The following is a 22,303-nucleotide window of genomic DNA, read 5'->3' as shown; positions in this document are numbered from 1 at the left end:
AATCCTCCCATCATTCGATTGGAGACTCGAATCAATGATCTGACTAATAATTTCCACTAGCTTAGTAGAGCAATCGTAGCTATTGACATTAGTTCAAGATTTTTTGTAACTACTCCTCAAATGAATTTTTTGGTATTCGTTCCAAAGAGGATAAATTATATGGGTCAAATTATTCTCTATGGAGTTTTATGGTCAGTATTTTCTTTGTTTCAAAGGGCTTATGGGGTCATGTCATTAGTGACGACTCCCACCCCAGAACAATTGCTCCTGCTACTTAGGGCTAATAGATCCAGCATCAAGCTCCTCAAATTACTCTGCTAACCAAAGAAGATGGGATTCACATAATGCTCAAGCTTTGGCATTGATTGCCTTATCAGTTAAAAGGTGTATTGTTCTGTATATTTGCTCTTAGAAAACATCCATGGTTGCTTGGAACACTCTAGAAATTATGTATCAAGCTAAAAATGATACAAAGATTGTCTTTCTCAGAAGGCAACTTGATACTGAAAATTTGCAAGAAAAGGGGTCCATGAATGAGCATTTAACAAAATTCTAGGACTTGAGAGAGAAACTTTTCAATATTGATGAAGTCATTCCTAAAAAGGACATGATTAACATCACCCTTAACTCGTTGCTTAAATCTTATCTGGGTTTTAATACTTCCCTCCAAGAGCTTGTTAGATTACCATTACAAGAGAAACAATCTAGAAAGAATGTTTCTAAGAGTTCTAGCAATTCTAGCAGTTCTAGCAGTTGTTAAGGAAACCCTACCCTAACGTGTCGTGGGAAGTTGCCTATCTGTCGAGCTCAAGCTAGGCTCAAGAACTCCACCATAACTGCTCGTCACCACCGTCCTCCCACACCTCGAGGCAGTTGCTCTAATCCAACGGGTGATGCAAGCTCTCTCGCGAAGATCATGTGGGATCTCCCCGAAAAAGAGGATTGCGTTGGTAGCCTAATCACTCAAGCAAGAGAGAGAGAGAGAGAGAGAGAGAGAGAGAGAGAGAGAGAGAGAGAGAGAGAGAGAGAGAGGAAGCAAGAGAGAACAAGTGATTAGCACTCCCAAACCCTAACCCTAAGCACACCACACGTGCTAGATTAGAGTTACAAAAGAGAGGGAGAGAGAGAACACTCCACTTCTATTCCACAAATGGGAGATGAGTTACAAACAAGAGAAATTGGCTTGTATAGTTCTGAGCCTTTTCCCACTAGGCCGCATGGGAGTAAGTGACTCGGGGCGCCCAAAACATAGTTACAAGGCTTTGGCCAACTAACCAAGATCCTCTTGTATGTCCTTCGAAGCTCAATACTTAGGAGTGTCTTTAGGGAATTTCCCTCATCAAATGACAGGATTTACAATATGTAGTGCCAACACCCATTTTACATAAGTGTGCGGACATAGTTGTCATAGGAATGTGTTAACTAATATGTGGTTAACATAATCCCCTTGGACTAAAGTCGATCCCGTCCTCGTGATCGATGAGGAATTATCGAGGCATGCGGGGAAGTGTCGCATTTGGTTGGTTCTCCTACCTCTCCAAAAATGAGAGGGGGTGGGGGAGTTAGTAAGATGAAAAGAAGTTAGTGGAGTACTAGCGATTAAGTATCCAGCTGGTCTGATGGGCTCTTAAGAGTTTACTTTTTTGTATGTGTCTCTTTATTTTGTTTTTGGTGTTTTTCCTTTTTTTTGTCGCCTTTGCGGTGGGACATCCTCATTTTAGAGGAGTCATAGTACTTGAATGAGTAGACTAGCACGGAATACTTAATGACAAGTATCCAAGTGGGAGGTGGTGTTATTAAGGAGGGGTTAGTAAAACAATGGTGTTAGTAAGCAAGTGGCAAGGGGGTAATTTCAGAGGGACAAGGAGACAAAACACATGGAGACTGCTTGCGCTCCGAGATGCTATATGTCTATGGCAATGTACATGAAGCTCTAACATCTTTGTCAAGACACCGTGATGGGTATCTTGGCTCCCGTGGATGTTGAGTCATCAGGTTTTGCAGTGTTCTCTATGTTTCTTTGTGTGCTTTGTCTTCTTCTGTCTCATTGGAGCTCTGGGATCCTATGTTGATAGGAAGAGTAGTTGATGGGGCGAGGATCTAGACATGTGGAGTTGAAGAAGAAGTTAAGGGTATCATAAATTAGGCATGAAGCACAGTTATTCGGATGAAGCGAGGGTGATTAAGAAGATCTAGGCGATGGGTTGTACCATTGACCAGGCTTGCATCCACCATGGTCCCCCCCATCCAGAGATGTACCTGGATGGTTGTCAAAATGACGAAGCTTTGTGCGGTGTGTGCGTATGTGCGCATAGGACAGAGCCCAGTGAGATTTGCAAATGTTGTGCATGTGAGGGAAAAAGGTGTGCCCGTGGTCCTAATCACCCAGATCCTAATCGTCTAGGGACTTTATATATATATATATGTGTGTGTGTGTGTGTGTTTATTGGTCAGCACCCCTAAAGAGTGTTTTGTACTAAGTGGTCCATCTGGTGAGGTGTGTGAGCTTACCTTTGAGTTTATCTTTGAGTGGTTGGATAAGCTCAACCATTTGTAGCACTGCCCCTTGGTTTGGTGACGAAGTTGAGAGGTGGGGTGGAGATTCGTGCACGAGGCTCTGTTGGGGAAAAGGGGTGGGCAATTTGAGCTTTTGAGTGCCCATGGGTTGGGTGTGGGCAAGTCCATAGGATTTTGTCATGGAGGAGAGGACTTGCCTGCCTATTGGTCACTAAACCATCTTTGTCGATTGGATAGGTACTGGCGTGGTGGGTGTGGTTCGGGCAAACTACTAAGGGGTATGCCTTGGGAGCCAAATGATGGAATTTTCATCATGGAATCCTTGGGCTTTTAAGAGACATTTGGACACCCAATGCTGCCAAGTGATAAAGGTCGTGGTTGTCGAGGCTTCCAACTTTTTTATCGACGAGGCTTTGAGCTATGATTTGGTTATCGACACGGAGGATAGGATTTTGATTGTGGCTTTGGGAGCCACAGGTGTGTGTTGCCTTCATGGAAGCCTTGAGCTTTGAGCTCATTAGTAGGCATCTAGCATTGTTGGCTGCGATGTGCTTGGGGTTGCCGAATCTGTGGCTATGGGACCTTTTGTCATGACTTCCTGGGGAGTTATTGTGGGGAATGAGCACAGGCGGCATGCTTGGGTAGCCAGAGGTGAGTGTTGCCTTCATAGTAGTAGACAATCATGCTTGTGCTCGTAATAGGCAGTTGGGGAGATGAGCCAATGTTAAAGCTTTGGCTTAGGGTTGCTTTTTGTTGGCTTAGTTAGCTTTTGCACTTGGGTTTTAGAGATAGTCATTTGGGGATCCGTAGTTCTGTGTAGCCATCATAGAATCCCTAAGCGGCAAGAGGATTCTTGGTCACCCACCATTGATTGTTTGCCATGATAGAAATATGAAGTCGGGGCGCTTGCAATGTGGGTGGTCAAGATTGTAGCGTTGAGGGGCAATGTCGATAATGAGGCTTGATTTTCATTGGTGGATGGTGTCGACATTGACCGATCGATCGGCTTTGGTGAGGCATGGGGTGTTGGCACAGGGGTGACTACCGGTGATGAGGATGGGGCGTGAGGGGGGAAGACAGTCGGGGATGAGGGTGTGTGTATGATTTCCTCTCGAGGACACAAGAGGACTGTGGCCTTTTTGCCATTGATTTCTATGGTGGCCATTTCTTGATGCCAATTGATTTGGCAGTAGTGAGTGGCATCAATCCACTCTTTTCCAATGATAATCTGGCCTTGGAGTGCCCTTGCATCAATGACATGAAATCTGCACTCTAATTGGTTATTTCCTATAGAAATTTTAGGAATGAAATACCCAACACTCATTAAATGCATTTCATGTGAAATTTGAATATAATTGTTTTCTTTGTTAATGTGGGTTTTCCAAGAGATTTCCATGCCTCCAATAATATGAGATTGGTACGGACCATAAGATATATGTGGGCTTGTCACTATTGTAGACCATGCTCGGTCGGGAGTCCAATCCATATTCTTGGTGGGTTGAGTTCTGGTGGTAGTTCAAGGGTAGTGGAAGACTTACTAGTAATTGTGGAGGGTGTGAGAATACCCTTTGTGGAAGCAATTGGTGGGGGCAGAGGATCAGATTTGAGGCACTCCCCATCCTAGAGGATCATTGTTACCTTGCCTTGGGGAAGCTTGAGGGTAGCTATGTTGTCAACTGGGTTGATTTTACTTATAGCGTTCTGGACCTAGCTTCCTCTAAGGATGACTGCCTCCTTTATCTCACCTGTGGGAACCACATAGAACTTATAGCCAATGGGTTAGATATAGTATGTACAGTTTGTGTAAAGAACCCAAGGTTTTGTATGCGTTGTCCACCCAGCAACTAAACTTTGGCATGGGTGGTTTTAAGAGATGTTTTGCCTAGAGAGACCCATGTTTCCCATGGCCAAAGATTGTGGCTATCTGTGGGTGACAAGGCACGTTTCCATTGCATATTTCTTCCAAAGGGGAAATCTATCCAGACCCTAAGGGTGTTTGTTTTAGCATGTGGAGCTACACTTACATTGAGGGTGTTAAGCGAGGCAATGGCTTTATAGACTTCACGGAGGGTCTAGCCGTTTGGGAGCGCAAATTGTGTGCCGAGTTTGCGATCTGTGAGGGTGTCAAGTGTAGCAAGGATTTTAAGCCAATTGTGGTCGACTTTGTCACTATTGATAGAAATGACCGTGCATGGCACCCGCGCGCGTTATCAAGGGCTTGATGACAAGCATCATAAACCAAGAGATCATTGCTCCTAATGGTGGTCACACCGTCTTCAGCAAAGGGAGCTTTGGCCATGGGATGTGAGTGCCAGGTATATAAATTAACCTTAAGCGTTTGAGACTCTTTGCAGAGGTAGACATGATGCATGTCCCAGTCATGGATCAATTGCGTTTGTCACATGAAGGGTCTACCCAAGATGCTGTCATACGCGACATTATGAAAGTCCATGACTACAAATGTGAGGTAGAATGTCATGTCACAAACTTTTACCTTAAGGTCATGCATTATGCCCAGGGGTTTTGCAAATTTCCCATCCACAAGCTTGATCACCCCAATGTGGTGGGATCAAGGCGTGGTTGGCCCCAATTTTCCCAGCATGTTTGTGTGAGGATGCTTACTCCATGACCTCCATCTAGGATGCCTTTGACCACATGTCCATTATAGGAAATGGGTAAGGCTGCGTTAGTGTCATCACCCTCAAATTAGTGGCCCAGTGCATTTACGCGAATTGCAGGTGTGCCTTTGGATTTTGGGTTGTGGTGATGGAGTAAGTCTGTTTGATGGGGCTCGGATTCATCTGAGGAATCTAAGGTAGCGCCCTCCTCCATAGAAGCCCGTAGTTTGTGTTCCATCCAATCCCAAAGGTCATTCCATAAATTTGAACTACCTTTTAACAAGATTCCAATGGGCATTTGGATTTGGGAGGAAAACAAGGCAGAGAGGCCGGCCAGGTCGCGTTGATAAGTAGGAGCTTCTTGAGGGGCGGCGCCTTGAACATAGGGTGGACCACCAATAGTATATGGAAGTTCAAGTTGGTCCTTATTTGACAGGGTTGGAGGTTGAGATTTGGTGGCCGTAGGAGGATAAAAAACCTCATCAAATTTGGTGTGCAAACCTCGTGAGTCACTGTCAAACTTTGTGTCACTGTTCTCATCGAGTTATTCGATGTGAACGTGGGATTTGGGCATGGAAATAGGCACTAGGGGATTTGGGGGCACATGTGGGGCAAAATCTTCATTTGTCAACATCATGTTAGCAAACGGATATTCCTTTGCCTTAAGAATTTATGGGGGCTCCTGCCTTACTTGGTGCGGAAGTTCAGGTTCGATGGGGAACGACGTGCACTCAGGCGCACTGGGTCAAAGGTTACAAAAATGGGTGGTGGTTTAAGTTAAGCCTGGTATTGCTCTACCAATGCTTGGGCCTCCTAAAGACGTTGCTTCTCAAGGATGGCATTGGGATATGTGGCTAGCCATTTTTCTCGTTTAGTGAGTTTTTGTTGGGCTGCATGGGAGAGTGGCAGTTCGACACGATCATTGCTCATGTCGGAGGATAATGTGGTCTTATTGAGCCAGTGTGTGGATGCTAACCCGATCTTCTCCGTGGCCAACGTGCTTAAAGAATCGTTTCTTTTGGGATATGGCCTTATTTAGCTTGGCCCTACAACCGTGTGATGACATTCAATGGGACAGTCAATATCTTCCCGTGTTGAATGCCCAACACATTGAGGGATGGCATGCCTTCGACTATGGAGTGAGAAACTGATTCCAAAGGGAAATCCTTATAGTAATAGTCAATTCCACAGCCATGACATTGGGTTGTCACTGGCATGCATTTCTTTTGAGGGCATTCAGCTACTCTATGGGGTCCTTGGCAGAGGAAACATAGAAGAGGTGGTTTCCCTATGGGTGCATCTATAGTGTGCACAAGTGGTTTAGGATCCATGTGAGACACTCACTGTTATATGCACATTATGTGTGCATATACTAGGAGGCTAACCCACATTAGGCTTGTGAGCATGGGAGCATGGGAACAAGCTCTAGTGGAGCATGGGTTAGGACTAACCTTAAGGGTTAAGGTTAGGGTCATGCATCCAAGGGTCACACATGGGAAATGGAGAGTCAAGAGTCACTTGAGGGCCCTCCTATATAATAGGGGCATGGGGCACACTCAAGGGAGGCTTGAATGCTTGGAGGCTTAGGCTATGGTCTCTTGTGTAGAGGATCATATCTACTCACCTACCATTTCACACTATAGCTACATGCTATTGGATTGGAGTTATACCTCTTGATGGTATGGGACATCAAGGTGAAGGTATGATGTATTTCATTATAATTCATGTGTGCATCCCTTGGGCTCGGGGGTGGTCGAGTGGATGAGTTTATGCCTGATTTATGCATGTTTATGCATAACAATTATCTAGAGAGATCTTAGGGTTTTAACACTCACAAAGGGAGATGATGTGTTGGCGGTGTATAAGGGATGGCGGAGCGCATGGGCTCCACAGGTTTAGCAATGGACCTGGTTTGAATCTTTCAATGAGCAATAAGGTTTGCCTAGAGAGAAAATGGTTGGAATGGAAAGATTGGTACTAGAGAAGGTCGTGGTGGTGCTGGGTGTGAGTAGTTAGTTTGGGGTGGTGCCACCAGTAAGGCTTGGGGCTGGGAGGAGAGGAAGGTAATGTTACAAATGAGCTTTGGGTTGTCATTGGCACGGTGGTCAATTGCATGGAATAGCTTTCTCGCATATTGTCATTGAGAAAGATCGCCCATTTTGAGGCTTGATCAAAGGTCAAGGGATCCTTGACCAACATGCGATTGTGTAGCCTTGGATTGTGCAACCCCAAGAGGAAATGATCCATTAAGTGCTTGTCACTCAAATTTTTCCTCTCTTCACAATGTGAATCAAGGTACTTGATGTGTGCGATGCAGTCGCTTAATGTTTCCTCGGGTTTTTGTTCCAATTGGAATAGTTGGATGATGGGGCCCCATTTGGGCCCGTAGGGTGTAAAGCCAAGTATGAAGGCCGCTCTCACTGCTTTGAAAGCACCTTTGTGCCGAGGGTCCAAGGATTGAAACTATTGCTCAACCTTGCCTTCAAGGCTGAGTCCAAGGAGAGAGAATTCGCTTGCATCGTCAAAAATTTCAAATGCCTGACAAATTTGGTTAAAGACCTCAATGTGGTATACAGGGTCTCCAACTTCGTGGAATTTTGGCAAAGTTTAAAAATTTTCACCCACATAGGTTTTGTATGTGATGTTTGTGGGTGCAAGTGTTGTGACACTCCCCTTCCTAGATCTTGTGCTAAGCTTGGAATGTCAAGTTGTGGCACAAGGAGAGGTGGTGCAAGGGTGGGGGGTGGGAATAGATCCGTGGGTGGATAGAGAAGAAGTGGATTATGGAGAGAATTAGAATTGAGGAACTTGGTTTTGGGAAAAGAAGGGTGGCTTTGGGAAATAGATCCGTGGTGGATAGAGAAGAAGGTACGCGAGTATGCGCGGGATCCATGCCAGGGTGCATGTATGGAGGGCAAAGATGTTAAGGAACCCTACCCTAACGTGTCATGGGAAGTTGCCTATCTCGCTGAGCTCTAACTAGGCTCAAGATCTCCACCGTAGCCTCTCGTCACCGCTATCCTCTCGCACTCATTGTTGTCACCCCGAGGTGGTTGCTCTAATCCAACGAGTGATGCAATCTCTCTCGCAAAGATCATGTGGGATCTCCCCAAAAGAGGATCACGTTGGTAGTCTAATCATGAGAGAGAGAGAGAGAGAGAGAGAGAGAGAGAGAGAGAGAGAGAGAGGAAGCAAGAGGGAACAAGTGATTAGCACTAACTCCCAAACCCTAATCCTAAGCACACCACACATGCTAGATTAGAGTTGCAAGGGAGAGGGAGAGAGAGAAAAATCCACTTATATTACACAAATGGGAGAATGAGTTACAAACAAGAGAAATTGGCTTTTATAGTTCCAAGCCTTTTTCCACTAGGCCCTCCCGGGAGTAAGTGACTCGGGGGCACCCAAAACATAGTTACAAGGCTTTTCTCTATGGTTTGGCCAATTGACCAAGATCCTCTTATCTGTAGTTGTGTCATGCTAGGTTTGGCCACACTTCTATTGGTGGTTTGATGCTTTTGCAAAAACATGGGATCTCAGAGGACCTTCCTCAACTTGGTCCACCACCAAGGTATGTTTGTGAAGGATGCATCCTTGGCTAACTTTCTCGCCAACCTTTCTCAAACAATGTAGAAGATAGAGCTGATCACACAAAGAGCAACTCATATATAGTGATGTGTGTGATCCAATGAGGACTAATTCTTTGGGAGAAAATTTATACTTTGTTACATTCATTGACGATTACGATAAATACGATTGGTCTTACCCTATGAAAGAAAAATTAGAGGTATTTCTCATTTTCAATACTTTATTACTATGGTTGAAAGCAAAAATGGCTTAAAAATTCAAACTCTCTGTTTAGACAGGGCCAATGTATTCAAAAAAAAATGGCACCAAGAAAGACATTAAGTATTAGTGTAAAACTCCCCACAACTCCATATACCCACAACAAAATGGTGTTGCTGAGAGACGTAACATGACTCTCTCATGGAGATGGTTAGATGTATGGTTAAAGGTCAGCAGCTTCTACAGAAGTTTTGGATGGAAGAAGTTCTATATGCTACCTATGTGCTAAATAGGTGTCCCACTAAAGCTTTGAAGACTATCACTCCTAATGAGTCTTGGTTCAATTGAAAACCATCTCCATGACTCTCTCATGGAGATGGTTAGATGCATGGTTAAAGGTCAGTAGCTTCTACACAAGTTTTGGATGGAAGAAGTTCTATATGCTACCTATGTGCTAAATAGGTGTCCCACTAAAGCTTTGAAGACTATCACTCCTAATGAGTCTTGGTTCAATTGAAAACCTAAGGTTGAACACATTCATGTCTTTTGTTGTTTGGCATATGCACATGTGTCAGCATAAAGCAGAACTAAGCTTGATGACAAGGTAGTGAAATGCATTTTTATTAGTTATAGCGCTAAAAGCAAAGGTTATCGTCTCTATAATCCTCTCACTAAGAAGATTATTATCAGTAGGGATGCCATTTTTACAAAGGATTCTTATCCAATGATGGAATTCAATAATCATGCCTATGCAAATTCACATAACCTATTCGATGGGTTAGTACCTGTGCCAATTTTTGTTGATTCTCAGTAGATTTTGCCTACTGATCCTTATTTGTTATAAGGGGGGAATTCTCAAGGAATTGATGCACTAGCTTCAAATTAGTTTGAAGATGTAGTAAATGCCGAAAAATCACCACAATCAATGACTCTAGGGTTATAGAACAGGATCCGATGCTTGAACCACTTCTCAATAGATATTGTTGAATTTGCGTTTCTTAGTTCTCTACATGATGTAGATGAACCTAAGTCTTTTGAAGAGGCTCAAGAAGATTCAAATTGGGTGAAAGCTATGCAAGATGCAATTTATTCCATTTAGAAAAATGGTACTTGGGATTTAGTGAATCTACCACTTGGGAAGAAAGCTATTGGTACTAAGTGAGTTTTCAAAATCAAGAGAAATGCATATGGATTAGTTGATAGATTCAAGGCTAGACTTGTTGCAAAAGGTTATGCCGAGCATAAAAAGATTGATTATGATGGAACTTTTGCTCCCACTTTATCTCAAATCTTGAGTTAGAGGTGGTTAACATGTTTGATTTATCTCAAGCAAATAATCTTTTTTTAAAGCGAAGTGTAGCCCTCATATGGGCTTCAACCTCTCCATTGGTGTAAATAACTAGTGGCGATAGCGTATATATTAGGACTGACTAGGTGAAGGTGTAGCTATAGTCTCTCTATTCCTTTTGTCATTTACCACTTGCATATGATATAGACAAACTCAAGCTCATGCCTTGCTTCCTTCTATGCCTTTTGGTTTTCATTCTTGATTCTCAAAACAAAATCTTTCCACATTTATCTTCTTGATATTGACCTCTTCGAATTAGATTCATACTTTCAAATGTCTTTATCCTTATACTTTTTGCAGTTTTTTTCTTTACAAAGAGCCCCCCAAAGCTCCTTGTACTTGCTCAACTTTAGTACCTTCTCAAAGAATTTGTATTTTTTCTCTCTTCACTTATCATAAAAAGGTCCACAATTGTGTAGGACCAAATGTGGGAGAGGTGAGTTGCTTTTTGCCGTTTTTTCTTTACAAGGAGCCCCCCAAAGCTCCTTGTACTTGCTCAACTTTAGCACATAATTTATAATTTTCCTCTTGTCACTTATCCTAAAAAGGTCCACAAATGTGTGGGACACAAAGTGGGAGAGGTGAGTTGAAACTCTAGTAAAAGAGAGCCCTACTAGCCTCATGCAAGTAGATTTAGAGTTACACCTCAAGGACTAAATTCATGCATCTTTCCCTTGTCAACTAGCTACTTATGTTTTTATAAAAAAGCATGATTTGGAAAGTACACTGAAAATACAATGATTCGAAACTACACACAAGGTATCAAATTACAGTAGGTTGCACCAACGTCAAGATGATTAGAGATTTTATTTGGGTGATAACACAAGTCTCTTACTTTTCATTATGAATTTATAACAATGTTAACAAAAGTTGAAGTAGGGGTGCATAAATAATAATGTGAGGAAGAATAATACAAATTAGTAATCAAGAAGAATACAAACTAGGCCATTGATTGAGTCAATGGCACCAAATTTAATAATATAGGACTAATGTTGAAGGGAAGGCTTCTTCCAATCCACATGTTAAGAGTCACCTATTGCAGAAGCAAAGGCTTTGTGAATCCATTTGGCTTCGTGTAAGATTAAAACCATTTTAAAGCCTTTCTTGGATCAATGATTAAATTAAATAGGCTTAACTAACCATTTTTAAGCATTTTTTGGATCAAGAAGCTAATCGATCCAATTTTGAAAGCTATAAAAAAAACCTAGGTATCAGTCTTTTTTTTCCGCTCAGTAGGAAGAGGGTGTGCCAGATCGTCTCGACGAAGAAGAAGCCTGTTTCTAACGATCTTTTGTTGATTAAAGCCGCACTAAAGGCCACGCGAAAGGCTCCCTATGAACAGCAGCAATGGAAACGCAATCACAATTGTTCTCGAAGACGACGAAGATGATGTGCGAGTCTTCTCCCCTCAATCCTTTACTCAGGTTTGATGCTTTCCTGTTCTGCTCTCCCCCCTTCTCTCTAGTGGGTCTTTGATGCTTTTTGCTTTTTAGCTTTTTGCCCATTTGGGTCTCTGCTGTTTTTTGGCTTTCCCCCCTCCCTGCTTTCTACTTTCTTGGGTATTTGAAACCCACATCTGATGCTTTCTGTTTATATTTTTTCTGATCTTGGGTGCCTGAAACCAACAGAAAAGAACTCATTTTGATCCATCAGGTTTGATGCTTCTCTGCTTTTTTGCTGGATTTGGACCCTCATTTTGATTCATCAGCTTTGATCTGGGTCTTAAAACCTACCGTGAAAGCTTATTTTGATTTCTGAGGCCTGGGTCTACCCATGAAGTTGATCTCACTTTTATCCATCAGGTTGATACTTTCTGCTGTGATCCGATTTAAGTATTTGATACCCAGAATAATTTTCCCCGCCCGTAGACACGTAGAGAAGCCCCCCCACCGTAGGCGGTCTAGAAACCTGTCCATAGACAGTGGTGCCTTTGGGTAGCCCTGGGGAGGCAGGATCCACCCGGTCCCAGGTGAGACCTTCAACCACTTGGGCTACAACTCCGTCGGCCTCTAGGTCTATGGCTATTAATGATCTAGTGTGTAATCATCCTGATTGGAAGCTTGATATTATGCAGCAGAGTGCTTTGCAGGGGAGCTCGTATGCACATTCTCGCCCTGTACATATTCTGGTTTTGGATGATGATGACTTGGAGCTGCGGCTTGGGCCTTCTGGTATGGTCTTCGCTCCCACAAAATGGGCTTTTTTTTCCATTGGGTAGTAAACTTTGTGGACTGTAGAGGAATATAAGGCATTCCCTTGAGTCAGCTGGTGAAATGAAAGCTCTTATAAATCTACTTTCAAAACATGAAAAAGAAGCATGCTACATCAAGCAAGAATTTTACAACCATCTAGACTCAATCTAATGGTCTCGTATCATGCCATCTTAATGATTGTGACTGTTCTCTGGTTATGTGATACTCTAAGGCACTAATATATGCATCTGGACCTTCCACCTAGACTCAATCTAATGGTCTCGTATCATGCCATCTTAGGGATTGTGACTGTTCTCTGGTTATGTGATACTCTAAGGCACTAATACATGCATCTTGATATGCATTAGTTCTGGCCAGAGTCCTCCAATCAGTACATACAGGTAGAAGTTTTAATATTGTTCCACCTCACGGTGTAAAACTCCACCTTAATGTGTGGCCACTCATCAATGGTCTGGATGTGCACAAACTCGATCTCTTTCTATATGTAGAAAATGTTTTCTTATTTCTATTTTAACAGAAAATCAATCTTGCTAGAAAATAAATGCACATTAAAAAACCTGATTTTCAATTGTGTATAGGTGTTTGTCCAAAATCAGCAGAGGCCAGGGGCACAAGATCCAGTGGGCTAGGTGCATAGTTATGGGGAACGGAATCAGAAATAGAAATGGAAACGGAAATGACAATTTTTAGGGGGTTGAAATGGGGAAACACCACATCAGCAAGGGGGATGCAAAAGAAGGGTGAGGGGAAAGAAGAAGAGGGAGATCATAAATACATGGAGATGCAAAAAAATCAGAGAGTTTATGATTGGAAACTAGGGAAAAGGAGATTGGTGACAGCTAATATTGCCTTGAAATTGGGGTTTTGCAAGAGAAATGGTAGGTGTTGTCAGGGAAATGACATGGGGGAAACGGGAATGGCTGAAGCCTACCGTTTGGAAATGGAAAAGGCAGAAACGGTTGAAGTGCATTTTGGATCTTTGGACCCTTGAAATGGCCGAAACAGCCCAAAAACTCAGAGTATCAGGGGTTTCCCACAACTATGGCTAGGTGTGGCAGCCCACAAGGGGCAAGAGGAGTAAAAACCCTTCTTTTGTGGTCATAAGGTCGGCCAACTTAGTTTGGGAGTATGTTGTCCAGGAAAGGCTGGTTTGGTGTCTACTGCCATGAATGAGCTGGGAGAGGGAAGGTCAAAGTTGGAGCCTGATGGCTTCTAGGAGGAAATTTTAAAGCCGCGCCGAGCAATGTAAAGGCTGCTGGTGCTGTATCTCCTGTTCATTTCTCCTCCCTTTTCTCGGGATGTTCCTTGAACAAGGTCTATGTGCCATGTACCTCCAATAAGTTCTCAGTGGTGTTGAGAGACCATTGTCTCAGACAGTTTCAAGCTTCCCTGAAGAGGCGACAGTGCAAGCTCATGCTCCGAGAAATGGGTCTCTAAAGTCTTGCACAATGAGAAAGAGACCACGCGTCGAGTGTGTTACTACATGTGCTGTAGCGAGCTCTGCCTGCAAGTAGGGTCGTGTAGGATCAAGAGGCGTCTCCCTAACCTGCCACAATGGCTCCATTTGGGCAGTGAAGGTCATATATAAGTGTTGGAAACGTGATGCTGTAAAGAAGTTTTGAGGGGACCTGATTGCAGATCTGGGTCTAGGAGAATCAAGAATGGTGTAGGCAATCTAGATTTTTTACTCGGGTGGTCTTGTCTGGAAGTTGACAAAGTGAGGCTAAGCTCCTCCTCAGGCCGTGCTAATGTGTGTGCTAGGCTATTTGCCTAGCTCCGACAGCCTGCCAAAGGCATTAGCTGCTCTCGTAGGGGCTAGTCTAAGGCCTAGGTTGCAAATCTTGGATCAAAGGAATTTGCTTGCCGGATAGGCCCCGCCTTCTCTAATCATGCGTCAATCTTACTGTCTGTGGATGACCTTCACAAAGTTACGGCCATCAATTGCAGCCCAAAACCCTAATTCAGCAGTAGCTATATCCTAAACAGGATTTAATTCCAAAATTCAGCAGAGCTCTTTCTCTTTCTGCATCCTCCAACCATAGAACGGTCTTCTATTTGCACAACTCTTTTCTTTAAAAACCACAATTGGCTTCTACATGTGCTAGACCATTTACTCCCTTGCCCTACTCTTACCGTGTGGACAATATATCCAGTAAGGCTTAAACTCCTTTTGGGCCTTTCACCTTGCCATTTCAATTAATGCCTTTGGGCGTTCCTAGGCCTTTCCTCCTCACATTGGTCACCTCAATTGTTGAGTAGCCCTCAGAATCAGTATTTATGCACCCTTTCCTAGATGAATTGTCACATGCATGTCTTAATTGGTGCCACATAGACAATTATTTCATGCAGCTGCCTAAAGGGTAAATTTATATTGGGCACAATATAAACATGTTAAATGACATTTTCGATGATATTTTGGGACTTGAAAAGGGCTGGCTGATCAGCATAGGACCAGCCATCAAAATCCCCATAAAAGGAAGGCTACGGTGTTTCTTCATTCATTCAAGCATGGGAAAGGCAAGCCCAAACATGGATCAGTAGTAAGCAGTTTCAACTCAGTGGGTTTCAGCTCTGTAGAGCTTTGGAACAGTAAGTAAAAGCAAGTACAGTTAGTGTTATGCGTTAGCATTAACGCGCATTAGTCAGGAATACCAAATCTGAATTTACAACATCCTGTATATTTATTTTGGTAGTATAAAGCAGTAGGTTGGTTAGGTAAAGAGTAGGCTATTTTGTTTCTGTTAGTTTAAGCTATGAGCTAGTAGTTGTAGCATAGGTTGTTTATTTAAGGGACTCCATTTTTTCATTGTGTGCAGGTGCTTGGTATTAAGGTATGCCCCAAGGGAATCTTTAAAAAACATTAAGTCATAAGGTTAGTATTTACGAGGAAATGTAAATGTAAAAGGGTGAAAAGTAAGGTTGGAGACATCAAGACGCGGTTAACACTGGCTGATGATTATGCATAGCTTTGATTGGGCGACGTTTTGGGGCCAAAACAGTTTGGACGGTTAGAACCCACGTTCATATGGTTGAGGACTATTTATCCAAAGTTGAGGACTATTAAAATGGATTAACTGGGCTGGGACGTGATAATTATGTTTTATTCTTAGGAAGGAGATGAGAAAGATATTAAATAAGTCTCTTTTGTGATGCTTCAGGGGTTGGGCCTGCAATTGCAAGATCAGAGCCTATAGCTGGGAGGCTGGCAAGGCCGGAACTCACGGTCCGTGTTTCTGTTTCAAATTTCCGGGACACTTATTTATTCAAATCACCCATCGACCTCACACGTACAAATGATGATTTCGAGGTGAACCACAGAAATGGTGGGTCAAGAAGTCGTTATCAAAGCCCTGGAAATTACTGTTGTGAGCTAAAGTCGGATACTCAAATCACCCCTGCCCACCAGTGGGAGCCCATCCAAGCTGCTGTCCTGCCTGCCTAGCTCCCCACTGGTGGGTGGGAATGGACTGTATCCAGTGTTAATTGTAATGCTCATTCTCTCCCTTCAATTGGATGCTTATATTCCACTTTTTGCAAGACAGAAGAGAAAGCAATGCCAGCCCCCTCTCAAGCCACCGTGGGAACTTAAACTCACGTGTGCGATCTGCATGGACACTATGGAGGAGGAGACATCCACAGTTTGTGGTCACATCTTTTGCCGAAAATGCATAGTTGAAGCCATCAAGATGCAGAAAAAATGCCCAACGTGCCGAAAGAGACTGGTGAACAGTCAGATTCACCGCATTTACCTGTCGTAAAGCACAAGCCAAGTTGGGCTGTGCATTTGGTTCTTGTGTTGGACACATGAGTCCTTTTGGTCTTCTCTGTAATTAACAGCCTGGACTGTCTAGAAAACAGAAGCAATCATCATTTTGGTAACGTGAATGGGACTCAGTTGTGTTAAGACATGCATGCACAAACATTCTTCTTTTTATTTTTTCATAGCTTTATGGACTTGAAGTTAAGGAGCAAGCAACGTATGGTGTTGTGGCGGCTTCTGTTGGGAGTGTTCTTCATCCTTGGGGAGTCCGAGCTCTGTCTAGTTCTTTCTTGCTGATTGCCACATCTATGTGTTTGATGGATTTTGTTATGTCCTAATCAGCCTAGTATTAAGGTAACCCGAGGCTAGGAACTTGTGCTAACCTAGGATTAGGGTTAGGGTTGACCGAGGATTAGGGTTAAGGCATAGTAGCGCGTGGGGACGTGGAGGGTTCACACGTAGGTAAAGGGTGTTAGCAGGATGATGTTTGGATTAGCCGTGGGATTATAAATAATAGCCACGGGCTAGTTATAGTAAAAGCTTAAGCCAAAAGCTTATAAATAAAGGAGGAAATCTTATAAACAAAGCAAGTGCCAATTATTGCTATGTATGACCTTGGGGGTACTTATGAGTTGTTAGTAGAAGAGATCCTCGGGGCATGTAGGACTTTAGGGCCATAGAGTTGCAAGCTGCTTGGTGGTATGGGACGCGAGGTTGGGGTAGGTTGGGGTCAAGTGGGCTTGGTAGCCTCGCGGCAATTAGAGCACAGGCTCAAGGGTGGTGGTTTGACCTTGGTGTTTAGAGGGGAATTCATGTGCTTCAAGGTTGGGTTGAAGGGGGAAAGTTGGCCGTTCCACCTATGATCAAGGTTTAAAGCTAGTTTTATGGGGGGTGTCTTGGTGGTATGGGATGCCATGGTATATTCCCATGTAGCATCTTGAGTTTTTGGATTTCTCGTTTGGTATGCTCTATGCTTTGTCCTTTGGTAGCTATGAGGAATAGTGCTTGTTTGTGGGTGACAACAAGATAACATATCTTCTTGGTTGTCTAAGCATGGAAAATCAGAAGGGTGACAAGGTTTATGATTCATCACTCTCTCATAATGACCAAATGATGTATTTTGATACAAGAGAACCTCAAGTGTACATGAGAGAGATGAGGAGTTTGAAATTCTTGGTCTAAGACTCTGTCTAAGACCAATTTGTGTGTCCAAGGTTTAGGATTGCGTAAAATGATTTGAGTTGGTAGTTATGAGAAATTATGTTGATCTTGAGAATTTGTAGTGCAATGCAGAATTAGATAGTAGAAAGAGCAATTTGTACATTAGAGAGACAAGGAGTTTGAAACTTCTCGCTCTAGGATTGTGCCCAAGACTAGTTTGCGTGTCAAAGGTTTAGGACCGCTTGAATTAACCAAGCTCAGTGAAACTTGAAGCGATGGCAGACGGAGTTATGAGGAATTATGTTGATTATGAGAATTTGTAGTGCAATGTGGAATTAGACAATAGAAAGAGGAATTTTACATGAGAGAGATTAGGAGTTTGAAAATTCTCGGTCTATGACTATGCCTAAGACCAATTCGCGCGTCCAAGGTTTAGGACAGCTTGAAATTAAGCGAGCTCAGTGAAACTCCAAGCAGGCAGAGTTATGAGGAATCATGTTGATCCTTAGAACTTGTAGTGCAATGCGAAATTGGAGAGTAGAAAGAGCACTTGATTTGATGGTGCGGTATGAAATTCGACCTAGTAGAAAGAGCATGCATACGTTTGGAGCCAAGACATTGCATGTAGTTCGGTATATAGACGAATGACACGATTTGACAAGAATGTTGAATGACACGTAATTCGATTAGACGAATCACAATTTGACAGGAATGTTGCACACGTGGTTCGGTGTTGAATGATGTGCAAATTGATGAAGAATAACAGGGTGCTTCGTCAATAAGCTTGGGATTTCTATATGGTGGGAGTGTGTACTCTGTGTTGGGGAAGTACATGACAATAAGCTTCAGCCCATGCGATGTCGATGTGATATTAAGCTTCAATCCATGCAACTATGAGAGTTTGGACTACCCAAAGTCATTCTTGTTGTCTATTTTGGCTCGCATGTTGACCATAAATTGTGATTGGGATTGGTATTTCAACTCTTGGATTATAGTGAACCTTACAACTCTTAGAGAAAAATTGGATTGTGTTGACAGTAAGCAGTTGGATCTTTTTAGCAAGGTCTACAAGAGGAGTTTCATATTGGATTAGGTAAGAGACAAGAGACTTAGAGTAGTAAGGCCTACAAGAGGAGTTTCATATGGGCTTAGGTAAGAGCCAAGAGACTTAGAGTAGAAGCTATGAGTGATTGTGTCAAGATCCTAGGAATTGCTTACATAAGTGTATCTTCTTATGGATTCACAAGGATATTAATCTAACAAAAGGGGGAGATAATATTACGTCCTGACTACCCTAGGATTAGGGTAATCGAAGCTAGGGATGTGTGCTAAGCTAGAGCTAGGATTAAGGCTTAATAGGGCATGGGGACTTGGAGGGTTCACATATAAGCTAAGGACACTAGCACGATGTGTCTGGATTGGCCATGGGCTTATAAATAATAGCCAAGGGCTAGTTATAGCTAAAAGCTTAGAAATAAATTAGGAAAGCTTATAAATAAAGCAAAGGTCAATGATACTTGGCCCTTGCTATATAAGTCACCTTGGGGGCACTTGTGAGTTATGAGAGGTATCCCGCGATGGACAAGAGAGCTGCTAGGGGCGTGCATGACCTCAGGGCCATGGAGTTGCAAGCGGTCTAGTGGTATGGGACGTTAGGTTGGGGCATCTGGACTTGGCAGGCTCACATCAATTAGACCTCAAGCTCGAGGGTGGTTCGAGGCATTGAGCCTAAGGTTGGGGTGGTGAGTCACTAGACACAATCCATCGCGGTCATTTAATGCGTACGACATTGGGTCTATGAAACCTCTGTTAGGGTTACTTAGGTATGTGGTGCTAACCCTAGTCCTTTGTGGTTCTATGTCAAAAAATCCTTAGTTAGGTCTATGGAGACCTTACATATTTGATAGGAGAGATTGGGTAAGGTGAAAAGCGTTAGCATTCACGTTGCATAGGATCTTAAGATCACACAAGCATAGGAAGATTAGCATTATAGTAAGGATTTAGTTCATGGCTAAAGTGGTAGTGATAGTGAGTTAATATTTGGAATTGGAGGTGGTATAGAATGGTTGGGGATGACTATATGAAAAGATGAGTAAAAATGTTGAGTGTAATTATAGACCTATATGACCAGAGGTGAAGTCACCAAACACAGAGATATGTAACTCTAGGCATTTCGTCCCATGAAATATCAAAAGCCTTAGGTTGTCCATAATTAGATTACCCGCGCATGCCAAGGGGGGGGGGGGGGGGTAAACAGTTTGAGTAGATTAAAATGAAGCCCTACTTTTATTCCCTTTTTTGCCTAATCCAATATGATATACACCTTTTGAGCTATGGATAGAGTGGAGCTAGACACATTGTGATGTTATCTCATTGCATATCCCTTCTAGTCTTCTCTTCCATGTCACATTAACCTAGCTGACTTTGCTATTCTCTTAATGCACGACTTTGAATAATTTTGTTGATCAAATAAATGGTTTTGATTACGTTTCTTGTTTGCTCTACATGGGTTCAATCTAACATACTCCCATTAAGCTTGAGTTTTAAGAGGTCTTAAGACCAGCCTCGGTTTGATTTAAATGGTGAGCTTCTGGTACAGTGGATGAGGGACCAAGGAAGCGGCCTATGAGTGAAGCGCTAGGTGACCTGCGAAGGATCCTAGAGGGTGCTGACCATACGGTGCTCGGGCTCTGGGTCACCGAAGATACCCACACGTACGTCGGGGAAGATATTGGAACAAGGAGTAAGAGTTGTTTTTTGAATTCGAGCATGGATCTGGTTGATTGACCTTGCTGGTCCTCAAACGGATGAGTCCATGGCTCTTTTATATGGATCTGTTGATGGATCTTGCTTATCTTCAACAGAGACTTCATTTTTGTCAAAGTGAACTTGCCGGTTACTATGAGCTAGGAACTATCGAAAAGGTCCCTGAGTAGACACATGGTGAGCGTTCTGGTTGCCAATGATGCCATAGGTACACCGATGAAGGAATGTTTGGAAATAAGGATTCAACTGGATAATTAGAGGATTATGATCAGTGACACTATGTTTTTCATTAAATGATTATTTTAAAGACTGTTGAATCTGTGAAAAAGGTAATTTCATATTGGGTGTGTAAGTAGTGTGACTAGTTTTAAGTTTGCATGAATATCCGGCTAGGGGGCCTGGGAACTCTTTTCTTCCCTGGTACCCGGGACAACCTAACCAAATTCTTAATTGGATCCCATCACTACAGTGGTTGGGCGGTTGGCTAACCCATGGAACTGGATGGGGTTAGGTTGGATTGATGGATCTCTAAATTGAGACTCAATTTTGTTCTGGTTCGATAGATGAAGTAAATCCCGGACAAAAATTGTTCTTTGGAAAAGAATCAACGGCGGCTGTGCCTCTCAATGAGGAAAAAAGCGTTGGTCTCTATGATCCAAGTACAATCTTTTCCCTGATCTGACTATGGGACTTACAGGTTCGGTCAAATCAGTTCAGTTAGTTAACGTTAGAGAAAAGTTATCTTGGAGGAATCGCCCGTGCTTTCCGGGCAAGGGAAGTTTTTTCGAGTTCGGTTTTGGAAGAACTGATGGATTAGTCTCTTGTCCGGATATCCGTGGGGCGAGGCCCCGAGTGTGGGACCCCGCGCAAGAAGTGCTACTTTCGCTGCTAGCATCCCTGAATTCGTTGCGCGGTGGGGATAGGGACCTGACAGATAACCAGTTTTTCAGAGGTGAGGTCAGTGAGATTGTTCGATGAGAATAACAGGTGGACATGGGGCACCATATCATCCAGTCCTCCCAGTACCATGAGCCCAACACAGTCTAGTGCCTTGTCATGGTCACCTGGTGTTCCAATGGAGCCCCGATATTGACATATCCTGCCACATACATCCCCCGTAGCTTCATTTGCAGTTCCCTCATGGGCACCACGGCCTAATTTTGCAAGGTCACTTTTTCACCCTCACTTGTACCATTTATTAGAGGTCTCCCTACCCCATAGCACCTCCCTTCTTCCACCGGGGAGTCAAACGTTACTGATGTATTCCAATAAGTTGTAATGCCATGAAATATATTGGTTTTAGACATCACTCATATTATTATAATGGCCATGTTTTTGGCTTCTTTCATGGCTTATATTTTTGAGAGAGATGATGCAATTGGAGTGATATCTCAACAACATGAGAGAGAGAGAGAGAGAGAGAGAGAGAGAGAGAGAGAGAGAGAGAGAGAGAGAGAGAGAGGGAAAGAGTGTATGATGGAGATATTAAAACAATAACAATTGTGATTAAAGTATTTTTTGTTATCCTTAAAACAAGAATTCTAGTACTCGAAAAAGTAAATTTTTATTCCTTTTGAAGTTATAAAAATAGTAGAGATTGCCTTCTTCTAGACGCATCCCATACCACTCTCCCCTTATATCTTTATATTGCAACAGAATCCTTGTGAACTCTATGGTTATGGGTTCATCTAGTAATCCCTCTAATACTACAACATTTGCAACCATCTTAAGTAAAGCTCTTCAATCTTTCATGCAACTCAAAGAAAAGGAACCCAGATCGGATGCCATTTTGGAGGCATGGACAATAACTTTTGAAGTAAATGAGCTCTACAAGAAGCTGAAAACATGCCAAGCGGTAGACCTTGCAGACAAGAACATGCTAGAGGTGAAAGCAACTTCAGCCATTGGGATGTGGAGATCTTTCGGCATCATTGAAGAGGCAAAGGAGAATCCTCTAAGAGCTAAAGTTTCCACCTTCATTTGCAAGCTAGGGCAGACAGAAAAGGCGTAGATGTTTGCCATGTAATGTTGTGGCCTTGGAAGTTTAAGATCATAATATGGTGACTTTGTAAACGAGTTGCAATGGTAGTTATAACTTGATATGCATTGATAATTGTAAATGAGTTGCAATTTG

The 22,303-nt window shown here is 42.9% G+C and overlaps 1 protein-coding gene across 8 annotated transcripts; it reads left to right on the top strand.

Moving 5' to 3' along the window:
• Nucleotides 1-11,197: 11,197 nt before the first annotated feature.
• On the top strand, nt 11,198-16,454 carry LOC147632797 (uncharacterized). 8 transcript variants are annotated; one of them, XM_086807677.1, is made up of 5 exons: nt 11,198-11,344; nt 11,574-11,693; nt 12,344-12,440; nt 15,299-15,313; nt 15,641-15,811. In XM_086807677.1, the coding sequence occupies exons 2-5, from the start codon at nt 11,617-11,619 to the stop codon at nt 15,674-15,676; spliced, it is 225 nt and encodes a 74-aa protein (XP_086663803.1). In that variant the 5' UTR covers nt 11,198-11,344; nt 11,574-11,616; the 3' UTR covers nt 15,677-15,811. The 8 variants fall into 8 exon arrangements, with proteins under 8 accessions (XP_086663803.1, XP_086663798.1, XP_086663800.1 ...); XM_086807672.1 differs by lacking the exon at nt 15,299-15,313 and adding an exon at nt 16,025-16,454 and having other exon boundaries at nt 11,203-11,344; nt 15,641-15,810; XM_086807674.1 differs by lacking the exon at nt 15,299-15,313 and adding an exon at nt 16,025-16,388 and having other exon boundaries at nt 11,203-11,344; nt 12,347-12,440; nt 15,641-15,810.
• Nucleotides 16,455-22,303: the final 5,849 nt, after the last annotated feature.

Source organism: Cibotium barometz, chromosome 13, assembly GCF_041138505.1.
Source record: "Cibotium barometz isolate CiBa-2024 chromosome 13, ASM4113850v1, whole genome shotgun sequence".
NCBI lineage: Eukaryota > Viridiplantae > Streptophyta > Polypodiopsida > Cyatheales > Cibotiaceae > Cibotium > Cibotium barometz.
Note: the sequence above shows the minus strand (reverse complement) of the source record. Positions and strands in the feature narration are given on the sequence as shown.